General features: G+C 43.1%; 1 protein-coding gene across 2 annotated transcripts in view; it reads left to right on the forward strand.

The window, feature by feature from the left end:
- The first annotated feature begins 14,868 nt into the window (after positions 1-14,868).
- TRAM1 (translocation associated membrane protein 1) overlaps positions 14,869-17,459 on the forward strand; it is a 33,270-nt gene continuing 30,679 nt past the window's right edge. The window contains exon 1 of one of the 2 annotated variants that reach the window (XM_050801919.1): positions 14,869-15,707. In XM_050801919.1, coding sequence (XP_050657876.1) covers positions 15,585-15,707 — 123 coding nt within the window. In that variant the 5' untranslated portion in view covers positions 14,869-15,584. Of the gene's footprint in view, positions 15,708-16,128; positions 16,265-17,459 lie in introns of those variants that run through there. The other variant, XM_050801920.1, reaches the window with a different exon arrangement.

A 17,459-nucleotide genomic window follows, 5' to 3' on the forward strand; every position in this document is an offset into this window, starting at 1 on the left:
ACTTAGGTTTAAAATAGGAATTTTCAAATTCATATTATTTCATAGATACTGTTCTGAAGCACAAAGTTTTCCCTAAAAATAAATCCTGCACCTAGTATCTAGACTTAAGGACCTAGAGAATTAAGGTGAGTTGGAGTCAGACCTTTATGATCTTTGGTTACTGCAGTATGAAAACCATCTAAAGATAACTAGATCCAAAGTTACCTGAATCCAGCAGGGGGCTATTTATATGTCTATGGTAGATCCCAACTTTGTTTTTTAGTCACAATATATTGCAGTATTAAAAATCTATGACAGTTCAAGTTTCTCTCACTGAGAGTTGAATTGAATTTAGGATTCAATAACTAGTAACTAGATTCAATAACTAGTAAAGAGAAAAAGGTCCCTGCCTCTATCCCTTAGTCTTCAGCCAACACCACATTTTCTCTGTGTCTGGTCAAGTTACTACTAAATCTGTATGAATGCTAACATTTCTATGGCAGATTCCCTTACTTATTTTTACTAGTGTTTTTAAGAAGTGTGGCATGACTATGACCACAAAGAAGCACTCCCCTTCAGAATATTTTTTCCTGATGTATTTGAAAATAATGACCAATCTTGAAAATTGTGTTGCTACAAATCAGATGTTTCCAAATATATTGGGCTGCAGCAATTCCGGACCGTATATATGATCTTATATTATGTATGGTTGTATTAACACAGTGATGTCTTTGGCTCTTTAATGTTTTGAGTGAAGTGCATCTCTACTAAAAGACTAGGAAATTCGTTTTCCCATGTTTCTATGCCATGAGTTTAAAAGGTTTTAATCCATTGAGTATGAATTTCTTCTTTTTAGTGTGAAATTAACATCTACTCTAGTGGCATATAAAGCAAACCATGCTTTTAATATTTTCCTGAGTGTTGAAGAAAAGTCTCACTAGAAGTATTCTGGTTTTATACCACAGACGTCTTTCCAGCTTATAGAAGTAGATTAACCCTGCTTCAGTTTTCAAAAATGGTGAAAATGTCTATTACAAATAGTACACATTAACATTTGATATCTAAACCTAAAATGCTAAGGACTGTTGTTAACCATCCATTCTCTCAGTGTAAAAATGCGTTCCTGGACCATTTGTATCATCTGGTGACTTATTACAAATGCAAATTTCTGGACCCCAAAGGAGTATAGTTTTTTCAACTGACCCAGATGATTATTTTACTACAGCAACAGAATTGTAATTTAATATTATGTTGGTGGCTTTTATTTTGTCAAAAGTCAGTATAAAGACACAGACATAAAAGTCCAAGTGTGGCGGTACACACCTGCAATCCCAGACCTTTAGAAGGCAAAAGGCAGGAGGATGGCTTGAGGCCAGGAATTTGAGGCTAGCTTGGACAACATTGTGATACTGGTCTCTAAAAAAAATTAAAAATTAGCCAGGCACAATTAGCTGGGCATGGTGGTGTACCAGTAGTCCTAGCTACTTGGGAGGCTGAGGCAGGAGGATCACTTCAGCCCAGGAGTTTGTTACAGTGAACCATGATTAGAAACACTGAACTCCAGCCCAGGTGACACCAAGACCTTGTCTCTATTAAAAATTAAAAAAAAAAAAAAATAGAAAAAATCTTACCTGTTTTTTTAAATTCCATTGAAGACATTGTCTGTTTTATTATTGAATGTTCTTCAATGTCAATGGAACAAAATCTTTTCTCATTTCAGAGCTAGAAAAAAAGTTTGTCTCTCCTGTGAACTTGTATGTTTCCTTTATTGGAGCAGTGCTTGTCAAATTTGATTAATTCTCAGAATTTCCTGGGGAATTTTTAAATTAAAACAACACAGCTTCTTAGCTGTAAGACCATTCACTGGACTCTCCTGGTGAGGGACGGCCCTTGCAATAATGATAGTTAGCCATGTTTCCAAAACTCTACATGGGATATTATCTAGTTAATTCGCCATGATCAGTTTTTGCCTTGGCTTCCTGGAAGCTAGTCTTAGAGCAATTATTCTTGGAATTCAGTTATTTAATGTAATTATTCTCCATTTCTTTCCCTATTATATTACTTGGCTCATTTAGTGTATTTTTAATGCATTTCAGCATGGGAGGAAATAACCTAATAGTACTGTCTTTTAGACGAGCACATTCCTTGCAATAGCATTTAAGCCTAAAATAAATCAGTTACTAGGATTATAGAGTGAAAGAATATTATGGACTTTTTAAAATTTCCTCATTCAGTTTTATGGAGACTGTGGAAACTTATCATTTGAAAAGGACTCTGAAATTTGCTATTAAAATGACATATACATAATTAAATTCCTGATCCCCCTTAAGCCTCTTTTGTATGGACACCTCCAAGACTAAATACATTGTTCTTTTCTTTTTATTCACCACCTCAACAAGCTAATCCATTTTGGTGTTGTTAACATTACCACCATGCTGAATAATTTCCAAATGTGTGATTAGCTTGAATAACTCACCAAAGCCCCAGGCCTGAATCTTTTGCTGTCTGTAAGGATCCTTTATTTGGCTGTCTCCCAAAGACCAGACATGCATGTGTTGAAGAAACCCAATGCATCTAAAACCAAACTTTTCAGCTTACTGCACAATTTCCTGATTACCTCCCTTTCCCTACACACCATGTGGGTAAATGGCATTACCATTCTCCCGTGTCCCAAGCTGAATTAGTCCTTTGTCACCCTTGTTTCTTTTTAGCCCCACTCCACTTAACTGGGAAATATTTATGCTATAGTTTGAGGATGTAGTTTGAAGGCAGATTGAGAACCAAAGAAAATGCTGATTGGTATAAGTGTACTCAGAAGGAGGAATAAATGGCCTAAGAAATAAAAGTGGCTTGCTTCACAGGGAGAAAATCTATCATTTGTCTTAAACAGACTCAAGGATTTATTCCTTTCTCTTCTTTCCCTAGCCTAGTGCTCATTTCCTAATTAAAATCAACTACTATTAGTTGATTTCCCTGTATGCAGCCTATTCCTATTTCCACTTATCATGGTGGTGGTATTAACAGTTTAGTAATATTCGTCTAATCAATCTTCATCTGTAGAAAAGGAATGGTAATAGGATCTGACTCAATGAGTTGTCACTATTAAATGAGTAGTTTGTAGTGTTTAGCATACCACTTGGCATCCAATAAATATTAATTTTATTTTGATGTTATTAACAGTACATTCACATATTCCCTTATGATTATTTCACTTTGACTTATACCAACTAATTGCCACAAAGTACCATATTTAGTCTTTAGTATAATCTTACCATAATTTTATAAGCTAAAATTCACATTCTTCATCCTGGGAGTTAAAACTTAGTTGCGAAACCTTAAGTTATTTTTCTGAGCCTCTATCTCCTCATTTGAAACAGGGATAACATTATGCTCTAGGTTTAGATAAAGTTAAAATTAGTAATGTATATCAGAAGTGCTTGGAGGACTGCAAAGAATTATATACATTGTAGTTGTTTTTATTTGTGCCATAGCTTTGTCTTGGAGCACATGGACTGATGCAAACAAGGAAGGAGCTCCAAAGAATCCTTGGCCATCACCCCAAGACCTGGGTTCTACTAGGCACTGAGCCACACACCACTCTTTGATGGCTACAAGATATCTATTCAGTTCCATCAGTCACGAAGTCCCTGAGGCATAAGTCCTTCTAATTTGGGGAAGGCATTTTACACAAAATGATGCTCTCAATGTTTAATTCTCATCAGGTGAAAATGATCTACTCCTGGCAGATGTCAGTGCATAATAACCTTATGAAGCATCCCCCGAAGCTGCTGCTGTGTCCAGAATGTGCCAGCCTCCAGGAACCAATTACCTGACACCATTTTCCTGTCTGTTCCTAAGAACTAGAACCCTCTTGAAAACACAACAAATTCAAACTGAAGTCCTTCCTCTCTCTGTGATTGCTGAAATTATTTTAGCAATCACCCTACTAGATGTCACCACAGTCCTTGGCCAGTGCCTCAAACACAAGTCACTCCATCCATTCTTCTCATTCACTCACATTCACATTACTGCTGGATTTTTCTTCCCTGATCCAACCACCTCCCACTGTTCCTCTACCTCCAGATCCTTTCTACCATGTTCTCTAGGACACCAGTGGTGGTTTGTGTTCTTACTTGTCTAGTACTTGCTCCTCCACACCTTCTGGTACTAAACTCACCCTACCCACAGGGAAAAGCATGTGGCCAAAATGGGCCACAATTGTTGACCCAGAAATGATCATTCAACCTAAACTAGCTTACTTTAGGTCTTTCCTTGGAATTGTTCTGATAGAACCAGCAAGTGACCATGTTCTCTGCCATGTAAATAAAGTCTGGAAAAAGTGAAGCCAAGCTGAAACAGAAGACAGAAGAAAAATAAAGAGAGAGCGAGAAAGGTAGAGAAAGAATCTAATGAAGTCAAGTGCCTGGTTCTAGTTCCTAAGATCCACAATGCACCCTGGCTCCTGAAGCTTTTCTTTTGACTCTCTTAACTTTTGGTTCACTATATTCCCATTTCAGTCACTTGCAACTAAAAGAGTTATAACTAATATAATTAATTCCATTATATATAAACTATCTACAACTTCTGCCACTGCACCAAACATTCCCTCTGACCGGTTGTTTTAACTATACACCAAGCTCTCCCCTCAAAACACCAATCCCCTTCAACCCTCTTGAATGCAACATCTTTCCTCTGTCAAACATTGTATGTCTTCAGGTGGGGCTAATAGCCTTCTCCCTCTACAAACCATTCAGTGCTCCCTATGCCTGAAAAATCCCTGTTCCTGCTGACATATTTCCTTCTGCCCTTATTATTAATTCATTCTGTTAAAATAAATAATTGGCCGGGCACGCTGGCTCACACCTGTGATCCCAGCACTTTGGGAGACTGAGGCAGGTGGACCACCTGAGGTCAGGCGTTCAAGACCAGCCTGACCAACATGGCAAAACTCCATCTCTACTAAAAATATGAAAATTAGCCAGGCATGGTGGTGGGTGCCTGTAATCCCAACCACTTGGGAGACTGAGGCAGGGGAATCACTTGAACCCGGGAGGCGGAGGTTGCAGTGAGCCAAGATCATACCATTGCACTCCAGCCTGGGTGACAGAGTGAGACTCTGTCTCAAAAATAAATAAAATTTTTTAAAAATATGTAATTGGGCATCAATAAGGCCAATGAGCACCTTAGGCTCCTACACAAATGAACTAAAACCCAATTCTATATAAACAGTAAAAGGACACTTAAGCTTAACCAGTCACAAACCACCAACTTACCTCTAAGGACTTCCATCAGATTGTACCCAAATAATGGAAATGTTTAGCTGGACCCAATCAAGTAATTCCTTTTCTTTTTTTTTTTTTTTTTTTTTTTTAGACGGAGTCTCACTCTGTCGCCCAACTGGAATGCTGTGGCACAATCTTGGCTCACTGCAACCTCTGCCTCCCAGGTTCAGGTGATTCTCCTGCCTCAGCCTCCCGTGTAGCTGGGATTACAGGTGTGCTCCATCACACCCAGCTAGTTTATGTATTTTTAACAGAGACGGGGTTTCACCATGTTGGCCAGACTGGTCTCGAACTCCTGACCTCAGGTGATTCGCCTGCCTCAGCCTCCCAAAGTGCTGAGATTACAGGTGTGAACCATTGTGCCTGGTCAAGTAATTTCTTTACCTGTTCCACCTATAAAAGCCTGCTGCTCACACAGCTGAAACACAATTCTGTGAACCTCTTCTGGTTTTGAGTGCTGCCTACTTCATGAATCCTTTAATGTTGAAGTAAACTCTGTTAAATGTATTTTGCCTGTGGTTTTTAACAATTCAAAACAGAAACTTGGCTCACAGTTCTCCTTGCAGTGCCCTTCCTGAGTTCACCATCCACATGGAAGAACATCCACTGTCATTCTGTGACTGTGCTGTCTCTACTAGCCTTTCCTCCTCCCTCCATCCTTTCGGTGTAAAAAGAAGTGTCCCTTCCTATGTAAAGTGATAGTGGATTCCAAACTTTAGAGACCTCTGTCCATCATTTTGCCTACCTCTTCCCCCGTCTTCAGCCTGTTCATCTCTCCCCTCCTTACCATCTGTTAATAAACATGCTCAACTGTGATATCACTCAAAACACAAAAACAAAACCTACCTTGACTCCCATTCTTCTTTATTTACACACCCTGCTCTCTTCTCCCCTTCAAAGTTAAACTTCTTGAAAATATTCTACTTCCTGTTTCCATTTTTCACTTTGCATTCACCACTTACTGAAACTGGGCTCTCTTTTATCAGGGAAATATTACTCAGGCCCTGATGTGCTTGGTTAAATAGGGTGAGAAAGTCCACCTTGTGCTTGGGCTCCTTAAGCTTCTATAGGTCACAGGATTACATTCTCCCCCTACAGAGACACCTAGGTAGTGGTCAGGATGGGTCACAGAATCTTCATAGCCGTTATCAAACAGCTCTCTCCCAGTTGCCAGATCTACCTCTAAATGTGACATGCCATCTCCTGCCAGTCTTACGTACTAATAGCAACACTGTATTATAAATTTGTTTTCTCGTTTCCATAGCAGCAAATTTATACTCAAGGAAATCGTATAATTTCCAAATATTAATGAAGTGGTTTTGCTTCCTCATGAAAATACAATTTCCTCCTCACTAGATGAGTACAATTTTATGTTTTTAAACTCATGATATAACATTAGCATGATATAACAATAGCATGATATAGCAATAACATGTAAACAGAAAAATGATCTGTTGGGGTCTTTTTCATGGGCTTTGCATTTCTACATAGGCAGCAACCAGTCTCTTGAACAGATCAGGAATGAGATAAGATTGAGAATCACTGCTTTCTGAAAAGTCAAAGTCTTTCTGGCAAGTACATACCCTGCAGGACTGTTTACATGAAACAAGAATGGGGTTTTTTGCTGCACAGTGGTGCACACTTGTAGTTCCAGCTATTTAGGAGGTTCTCTTGAATCCAAGGGTTTAAGTCCAGCCTAGACAACATAGCAAGGCCCTGTCTCAAAAAAACATTAAAAAGAATGGGTTTGGCAGGCACACAGAAACCTGCACCTATGACCTTGGGCAAATTACTTAACATCTCTAAGCCTCAGCTTCTCTATCTTTAAATAAAGATAACACCTATTTTATAAGATTTATGTGAAAACCAAATGATATATGTAAAAAGCAAAATGCCTGGAATTTAATAAGCATGTAACAAACATTTGTTTCTTACTTTTCATCAATTTGTCCCCAAGGAGAGGTTGAAATCAAACAGTCCCATTTTAGTTCTAACTTATTTCTATTAGGTAATTTCTTGTACCTACTTTCACATCATCTCAGAACAGGTTTTTCATTCTTATACATGTCTTGTAAGGCCAACTAAACACAACCTCATTGAGGGCAAAGATCATATTTCTGTTCTTTTATATTTCTCATAATTACAGCAACCTTGTACCCACAAATTTTCCTGGACAGACCTAATCCCAAATAAACTGCCTTCTGTCCTACAATCATGTTTGCCAAAGTCTCACTTACTTAGAATGTGGCCTCCAGAGCTGAACACACATAAGCAATCAATCTGCTTGAGGGGTCCCTGGTGGGGTGGTTCACCTGTAATCCCAGCACTTTGGGATGCTGAGGCAAGAGGATTGCCTGAGGCCAGGATTTTCAGACCAGCCTGGCCCCCATCTCTAAAAGAAAACAAAACAAAAAGTCTGCTTGAGGGAGGCCTCCAGAGTCCATGTGTCTTGGTAGGACCACTTTCCCCACCACCATGATCCACCCTTGGAGAAGGTAATGGCAGCCGCCTTTCACTATAAACTTAAAAGGCCAATCCTAAAAAAGAAACGAAAATTATTATTAAACCTTCACTTTCCCCTAAAAGACCTCAGGATCATTCCACAATGATCACAATTCCACAATTTGAAATTCCACAATTTCAAAACTCTTTCCACTTTAGTGATCTCCAGAGTCAAATTTCCATTGTTATCCATCATCACCACAATCTCCTCCCCACAAGGCTCTGTTCATCCCCTTATTTTGCTTAAGCCAAAAGCCCCTTCCCAGTCCCCAAACTCCAGGTGTGCCATCTACCAAATCCCCAACACCCTCTGCCTCTTTCTGAATGTTTTCTTCACCTTCTTGCTCAGAAACCTGGAGGCAGCTCTAACTGAAAACTGAAACCTGCTTCCCCAGCCTTCTCAAGAGGCGGCTGTTTCTTCCCTCCCACGCACCACATACCATAGAGCCTAGGGGTGGAGTGGGTGTCTTTCATAGTCCTCAATGCTGCTGACAGACAATTCTCCTCCCTTGCTCAAAAACCCCAGCTTTTCTGGAAGTCCATGCCCTGAAACTATACTACCCACTACCCTCCTGTGGCAATCATCTGCCAGTTTCTCAGGCTCTTCCTCATTTGCAGCAGATGTTAGTGCCCAGCTCCCTCACTGGCTCCCTTTCCACTCTTCTCCTTCAGTCATTCTTGGTGATTTAGCATCCATGTGAAGTGTGTGCTGAGCACCTTAGCCTCCTACTGCCTTGACTTCTCACTCTCAAAGCTCTCCTTCTCCATCCACCTCAGCTACCACTGCCACCTTTCTACACTGTGCATCTCATTGCCAGTGACTGCACAACCTCTGAAATCATTTCCAGCATCCCACTCTCTCACCACTTCCTCCTCAGCCAGCTAGCCTCCACAACACTTCTTCAGCCCCATAGGTGCCTCCAATTCAGAGGCCCTAGCACTATTTCTCTGTCCTCTGTCTCTGTCAGAGAACTGGCAAGGAATAGATAGCCCATTCAAAAGAATTTAGCTGGAGAGAGTTTAATGAAGGGCTTACTCACAGAAGAGTAGCAGGTTGAATGAACCAACAAGGGATGGTGAAGTATCTGGGGAGTAAGAGCATGGGAAGCTATTACAACCAACAGCCTGAAGTGGCGGGGGAGAGAATGAGGTCCCTGGAGCCCACTTAGAGCTGAAACAGTAACAGAAAAGCTACCTGACAGAGGCAGGGACCACACGAGAACAAACATAGTCACTGTTGGAAACATAGTAAGGCAAGGAGGGATGATGGGAGTATAAAGAAATCCCCAAACCCACTGATTTTTGGCTAGTGTCTTCCACAGACTTCCAGTCCCATTCCAATGGGAAGTCAAGGGCAAGGGAGCCCCCGTATTGCAGTCTGCAGACATTTGCCTTTCACAGCAGAAATGGGTGGACTCTCAGGGCAGAGGGTGACAGTATAACAAGCATGACCACCACCTCATTGGCCTTCACTTCATTACCCCTGCCCTCACCCTTGCACATCCTCCACATCCTTTGTCATACTGGCCAGGCAAAGCCCAACTCTGCCTTCTCCATACCTGCATCCAAACAGGGAGATATGCCTAGAGGAAATTATGTGGCTCTGATTACCAGTCTCACTTTAAATGTATGGCCCCAAATCTCAAGTGGGCCCTGCTATCTGATTACATCCCTTTAATCCACCCACCCTCCACAGTTTTACTCCATTCTCTTTTCAAATACCATCACACTATCTCCACTCCTGATGATTTTGTTTCCTACTTTACTGAGAAAGTAGAAACAATCAGAAGCAGACAACTTCATCTTGCCATTATCAGCCTACCCCTAAATTCTGCCTTCTCTCTGGTTGCTCTGGGCACCCTATCTTGTCACTGTGGTCAGCTGTGCACTAGATGCCATCAACTCTGAGCTGCTCAAGGACTTTGCTTCTGCAAGGAACTCCTGTAGAATAAATCTTTCTTATAGTTCATTCTCACCTGCATGCAAATACATCATAATGTAGCTCATCCAAAAAGAAAAGCAAAACCCTTCCCTAGACCTCTCTTCACCATGTGCCCATTACTCTGCCTTCCCTTGCAGGGAAATCCCCTGAGATGAGTTGCTTATACTTATGCCTCCATCTTGCCATTTCTCATTCTCTCTTCAACCCACTCCAGTCAGCCATTTGTTTCACCATTTCCACAGAAAACACTCTCTTCAAGGTCACTAGTGACTCCATAAGAGTTAGGGTCCTAGCAGAAGCAAATGGCACGTTTAAATTGGGTGATCTGGGGAAATTTGTATAAAGGCACTCCCTTCAAGAGTGTGGGTATGTGGGCACAGGTAAGAAAACGATGAATGATAGTGCAGTACCCCAACGTTATAAACAATAGGGTCCCTGAAGGAGCAAGAAGGATAATTACCAAAGCTCAAGAGAGATTTGTGGAGAGAGGGTCTCCTGACAGAAGCAAGGACCTTCTGCAGAAGATGGCAAGAGTGCAGGGTAGGAGCCCACAGTGCATGGCAGCACTGTCGCAGTCCAAGGACTCATCATCTCCATCCAATGTGGAAATCCTCAATGGGTAGTCTCTGTGCTGGAGCTCCACACACAAGGCTGGCCAAAACTTTCTCAGCGGCACTTCAGTCTGAGGCTCTTCCTGCCTGATCCTTCTTCCTTCCTTTCACAGGGATCAGATCTACATTACAGTCTGAAGGCTTTCCCTGTTGACTCTCCTCCCCTTTAATTTTCACAAATGTTATTGCCAATAAGTCTCTTATGCTTCTAACTCTGTCTTGGCATCTATTTCCTGGACAACCCAAACTAACATAACCAAACAACCTCCATCTTACCAAACCCAGCGATTGCTGGGCACAGTGGCTCACGCCTGTAATGCTAGATGTCCCAGCACTTTGGGAGGCTGAGGCAGGTGGATCACGAGGTCAGAAGTTCGAGACCAGTCTGACCAACATGGTGACACTCTGTTTCTACTAAAAATACAAAAATTAGCCAGGCCTGGTGGCGCCTGCCTGTAATCCCAGCCACTCAGGAGGCTGAGGCAGGAGAATCACTTGAACCTGGGAGGTGGAGGTTGCAGTGAGCTGAGATCATGCCACTGCATTCCAGCCTGGGCGACAGAGCAAGACTCCATCTCAAAAACAAATAAACAAACGAACAAAAAACCCAATGGTCATCTCAAGTCCTATGGCTGGCGAGAGTATGATATGTTTAAGCAGTTGGAAGAAGACCAATGTGATCTTCTCACAAAGGATTGAAAAATCACTAGATTTTAAGGTTTGAAAGGACCAATTTCAGTTTAAAAACTGACATTAGTAGAGCAATTCATTTCCAAATTACCTAGAACACTTCTATTGCACCTTGCACTGTCTCTTTGTAAATATCCACCACATTGGTCATTGTTTATTGTCTGTCTTCTATTCAGGCATGAGTTTCAAGAACAAAGACTAAGTCTGTCTTGTTAATAATTATATACTACAACTCAGGACTTGCTTGGTGCATTACAAGTCTTCTTAAAATATATTTAAAATGAGTAACTTTGTAGAGTCATATATCTTTTTTTTTTTTTTTTTTTTTTTTTGGCGGAGTCTCGCTCTGTGGCCCAGGCTGGCGTGCAGTGGCCGGATCTCAGCTCACTGCAAGCTCCACCTCCCGGGTTCACGCCATTCTCCTGCCTCAGCCTCCCGAGTAGCTGGGACTACAGGCGCCCGCTACCTCGCCCGGCTAGATTTTTGTATTTTTTAGTAGAGACGGGGTTTCACTGTGTTAGCCAGGATGGTCTTGATCTCCTGACCTCGTGATCCGCCCGTCTCGGCCTCCCAAAGTGCTGGGATTACAGGCTTGAGCCACCGCGCCCGGCCTAGTCATATATCATTTTTATATTTGTTTCTTAGTTAAACTATCTTAAGGTTTTATTCTCGTTTATGTGTGGTATTTTTTCTTTTCATTCCCTCAATAAATATTGACAACTAAATATTTGACAGTATAGCACCAGGTAGTAGGAGCTGGAAAAATGAAACGACTCCCAGTTCCTGAGGAGCACCAGTCTAGTAGGAAGACAGACTTGCAAACAATAGAAGATACTATGATTACTGCTAAAATGAAATTATGTACAAAATACAAGTGAGTCCTCATAGACCCAAGTGTAAGAGCTAAAACTATAAAACTCTTAGAAGAAAACACAGGAGTAAATCTTTGGAATCTTGGGTTAGGCACTGATTTCTTATATAGGACAACAATAGCAAGTGATTAAAGAGAAAACAGATAAGTTGGACTTGACTGAATTAACAACTTTTGTGCTTCAAAGAAAACCATCAAGAAAGTAAAAAGACAGACTGAAAAAATATTTTCAAATCATATATCTGCTAAGATCTAGAATCTATTTTTATTTTTTAAAATACAGAACAACATGGACATATAGAATAGATATTTTTAAACCCTTACAACTCAATAAACTTTAAAAAATTAATCCAACTTAGAAATGGTAAAGGATTTGAATAGACATTTCTTCAAAAAAAAGATATACAATGGCTCCCGAGCACCTGACAAGGCTAGTAGTCAACATCATTAGTGCTCAGGGAAATGCAAAGCAAAATCACAATGAGATACTACTTCATACCCACTAAGATAGATAAGATTAAAAGACAGAAAATAACAAGTACTGGCAAGGATGGGAAGAAGTTGGAACCCCTACACGTTGCTAATAGGGTGGGAAATGATGCATTCACTATGGAAATCAGTGTGAGAGTTCCTCAAAAGGTCAAACATAAAGTTGCCTTATGATCAGCAATTCCACTGCTAGGTATATACCCAAAAGAATTGAGTTCAGACAAAAACTTGTACACAAATGTTCAACTGATGACTAAGATATGCTATATCCATACAATGGAATATTATTTGGCCATAAAAAGGAATGAAGCACTGATACATGTTATAACATGGATGAACCTTGGAAACATTATCTTCAGTGAAAGCAGTCAGTCACAAAAGACCATGATTCCATTTACATGTAATGTCCAAGCTGGCCGTGGTGGCTCACACCTGTAATCCCAGTACTTCGGGAGGTGGGAGAATTTCTTGAGGCCAGGAGTCCAAGGTTGCAGTGAGCTATGATCACAACACTGTACACCAGCCTAGGCAACAGAGCAAGACCCCATCTCGAAAAAAGAAAGAAAAGAAACAAAGAAAGAACAAAAAGAAATGCCCACAATAAGCAAATATAGAGAGGTAGAAAATAGATCAGTTGTTGTTGCCAAGGGCTGCCAAGACTATGAGGGGAAATGGAGAGTTACTGGTAATGTGTACAAGGTTTCTTTTAGAGGTTACAAGAATGTTCTAAAGTTATATTATGGTGATTGTTGCACAACTTTGTAAATATACTAAAAACCACAGAATTGAATATCTCAAATAGCTGAACTATATGACATAAATTGTACTGCAATAAAACTATTTCAAAAATGCAATTGAATCATAAAAGATAAATTGCTTAGGTCACAGAATTCAGTGAAGGTTTTGAAGAGGTTATATGTAAATGAGACATGAAGGAACAGCAGGAGCCTGCGGTGTCTATGAGAGGAGAGGAGAAAACATTCCAGAGACAGCAGCACACGCAAAGGCAGGGGAGGGCATGGGAAGAGAGCATGCCATGGCATGTACAGTCGTCCCTCAGTCTTCACAGGGGATTGGTTCCAGGACCCACGCAGATACCAAAATCCACCCATGCTCAGATGCCTTATATAAGATGATGTAATAGTCTGATGAGAAATATCCTAAATCCTCCCATAGACCTCCAATCATTTCTAGATTACTTATAATATTGAACACAATATAACTGCTACATAAATAGTTGGCTGTACTATATTGTTTAGGGAATAATCATGGAGTGGAAGTCTGTAGATGTTCAGTACAAATACAGTTTTTTTCTTGAATATTTTTTACTCCAGGTTGGTTGAATCCACAGTGTATGCGGCACCCACAGATACAGAGAGGCAACTGTATAGTGTGTGTAGTCAATAATGCTGGTACAGAGATTATGGCCTGCAGATGCAGGGCTCCAGTCTGTCGGGGTAGGCAAGGACCAGATCAGAAAGGGCTACTTCATCATGCTAGCTTTCCATGAAGGAAAAGGAAAAACTTTCTGTCAGTTAGAAGCATCATTCTAGCATAAACGTTGAAAGGTGATCTGAAGGGAAATGAAACTAGTGATTGCCCAGAAGGAGGAAAATAATAATCACTGACTAAATTTATAAAGCCCTAACTCCCAGCTAAGCAGTTTCCTTTAATCATCTCACTTAATTGCTAAAATGAGCACTATAGTGATCCCCACTTTACAGATGATATCCACAGGGCTTGCTCCCTCACCTCCTGCAGGTCTTCAGGCAAGAGTAAGTGCCTCACACTTTCCTATTCCCCTTGCTTTATTTTTCTCCTGGATGCTCAACTCAATTTAACATCTGTTTCACTTCTGAAATCTTGTTTAAAGATTCTCTCCCCCATAAGAATAAATTAATTTGTATTTCAGTTCTATATCCCCAGTGCCCAGGGCATAGTCAACCCTCAGTAAGTACATAAATGAATACGTTTTTAAAAATGAGGAAATGGGGTCCCATAGAGATTAAGTAACTTGTCCTTGATCATACAAGTAATAAGTGGCAGAATTCTGATTTAACAAGCCACATTCTTAAACCACTAAGTGGTTACACCAGAGTTGTAATATTGTAGGCAAGAGGCAAGTCCCCTCGGACTGTGGTAGTGGAGAAGCGGGGTGATAGGACTGCCCCGGGTTGGTGATGACCGGATGCGGAAGGGCCCTGAAAGGGCTCAATCTAGCATGACTTTGGTTTCTACATTTGGCTCATGGGTAAACAGGAGAGCAATTCTTCAGGAAAAAGAATACAAAGGACTCCTGGTTTGGGCAAAACGATAAGAGGAGGACGTGCCTTTTCCACGATCCTTTTCAACTTTTTGATTACTAAAACATGTTGTTAATTTAAATATACGTGAAGCCAGTAAACCCAAACTGATCCCTTCGTCTTCAGTCTGAGGCCAGTGGGGGATGGGGGTAGGGATGGGGACGGTGACGGGGACAGGGATGGGGGTGGGGATGGACAGGCAGACCAGAATAGGGTCAGCTTTTTTTTAAAGTTAGTCCAAACTTACAAAGGGTAGAAATAAGTCCCCGGGAGTGCTTAACTCTAAGGTTAATTTTTTAAGGCAGATGCTAAAACTGGAGAATACACCGTACCCCTGTGGAGTCAGGTAGTATTTGTAGTTTTATATTATCCTGACGGTGGCAGTCACTTGTAGAAGTGGCAGTGTGCAACAGGCCACTGACACCCAATCCCTGGGTGGCCAGGAGGGCGGGAGAGCACCCGGTCGCGGTCTCAGGCTGCTGAGCAAGCGGAGGAAGCTCGCGCCTCAAACGACTCCCAAACCCGGGCCCGGTGCGTAGCAGGGGCGCGCCGCTCACGTTCCAGCAAACTCGCCCGGCCGCGAGCCAGCGGCCTCCGGTCCCCAGGTGGCGCTGTGGCCTCGCGGAGGAGGCCGCGGCACTAGCGAGCGTCATCTCCCTGGTGCGCATGCTCGCCGCCGCTGCGGGCTGGCTGTTTTTTTTGTTTTTTTTTTTTTTTTTTTTTTTTTTTTTTTTCCTCCCGGGCGGCCCGGCGGCTGCGTACTGGCTGTGGGATGGGAAGTGAAGCCCCAGCGAGCGGCTGCAGCGGGGCCGTGAGGAGCAGCCAGGGGGAGGCGGCGGCGGCGGCGAGTCGGTGAGCAGCTGGGAAGAGCAGAGCCGGGGCGGAGCACCTGCAGGCACGGGCGGCGGCCCCACCATGGCGATTCGCAAGAAGAGCACCAAGAGCCCCCCGGTGCTGAGCCACGAATTCGTCCTGCAGAATCACGCGGACATCGTCTCCTGTGTGGCGATGGTCTTCCTGCTGGGGCTCATGTTTGAGGTGAGCCCGCCCCGAGCCCCAACCGCCTGCCCCGCCACCCCCTGCCCAGGCCCGGGCTCCAGCTGCCAGCCCCGGCTTCTCCGCCCAGGACCGCGGGGGGCTCGGGTCCGGGGTAGGTGCGGACCCCCCAGTCCCCGAGGTGCAGGCCTGCCCTGTCCCGCCCCACGCCGGCGGCAGCTCCCCAGCGGCCGGCCCGGGGATGCAAAGTCCCGGTGGGCCTCATCGCGGCCCGCAGGGGGGTGGGGACGGCCGCGTCGCCCCCTTCCTGACCCGCCGCCGCCCCCTCCCTCCGGCTGCGCGGCGCAGTTCCTGGTTCCCGCGAAGGGTTACGTGGCAGCAGGCGAGGGGCCGGCGGGCGGGCGGGGGCGGCCCCTGCGCTGCCCAGCTGGCTCGGGGCGGGTGGGCGGACTTGGGGGTACTGCCAGCATCTGCCGCTGAAGCGTCAGCCCCGCGAGGGCCGAGGAAGGCGGAGGCCCGGCCCCAGGGTCTGAGGAGTGCCGGCCTGGAGGCCACAGGCCCGAGTGACAGGGGGGCCCCCCGGTAGCTCCGAGATTGGGGTGAGCGAGAAACTGGAGTCGGGCATCTGCTTTCGACTTGAAGGGCGGTGGCCGCCGGGCACCGGCACAGTGGAGGCACGCCGGATTGTTTTAATTTCTGTCTTTTCAACTGGTATTATTACCAGTTAACGAACTTTTTGCCCTGATGCTTTAAAGAAACAAGGTCTGATGGATAAATCGAGGTTCTGAACAGCGGTGCCAAGGAGTCGAGTCATTTTGTTTCTTGAAGTAGGAGAGGATAGGAATGTCAGGAGTGTGTAAATTCTCTTCCCACGTATCTAGTATTTTGATGGCTTATTTAACAGCTGTTGAATGTGGATGATAAACTTTGCAAGGTGAACGAGTAACATCCTACGTTTTTCCCCTCGCTTGTCAATACACGCGCTCATTCCTTTGCTTTTTCCCCTTAATTTTTCTCTGGAGCCCTTATGTCTCAGTAAATATACAAATTATTTTGCTCCTGCCTTGTTTTGTCTCCTCTCTCCTGCATGTAACAAGTGAGAGTAGAGATTTTGGAGTATTTTTAAGAGTCTGTATTTCCAGAGTCTAGGATAGTGCCTGGGACATAGGAGTGCTTAAAAAAATATGAGCGACGTTAAGAATCCTTGAGAAAACCTAATGCAGTGACATTACCAGTGACCAAAAAGTGAATACATTTTTTTTCATGGAGCCTTTTTTTTTTAATTTTAAAATTACATAATATTTTAACCTTATTTTCGCCTCTCATCAAATGGGCTTTTCTGGATCTAGATACAGATATCATTTACTCCTGATGGTGTCGTGCATGTTTGAAACCACTGCTAAGGATGTAGCGGGTATAGTAAAGGGTAGGTAGAAGGGAACTAACATTCTCAAGCTTTAAGTCTGGGCTGTGCCACCTACTTCCTGGGTGCCCCAAGTCTGAGTCTCAATTTTTCTGCTCTTTATAAGGAAATAATATCACCTGTACTGTTCTCCTCACAGCCATTTTTTGCAAGGTTCAGATAATATGGTGTGAAGGTAAATACAGTGCTAGGCCTGGTGCGCTGGCTCACGCCTGTAAGTCCCAACACTTTGGGAGGCCAAGGTGGGAGAATCACTGGAGTACAGGAGTTCGAGACCAGCCTAGGCAACATAGGGAGAGCTTGTCTCTACAAATGATTTTTAAAAAATTAGCCAGGAGTGATAGCACGCACCTGTGGTGGCAACTGGGAGG

This window comes from Macaca thibetana, chromosome 8 (genome assembly GCF_024542745.1).
Source record: "Macaca thibetana thibetana isolate TM-01 chromosome 8, ASM2454274v1, whole genome shotgun sequence".
Taxonomy (NCBI): Eukaryota; Metazoa; Chordata; class Mammalia; order Primates; family Cercopithecidae; genus Macaca; species Macaca thibetana.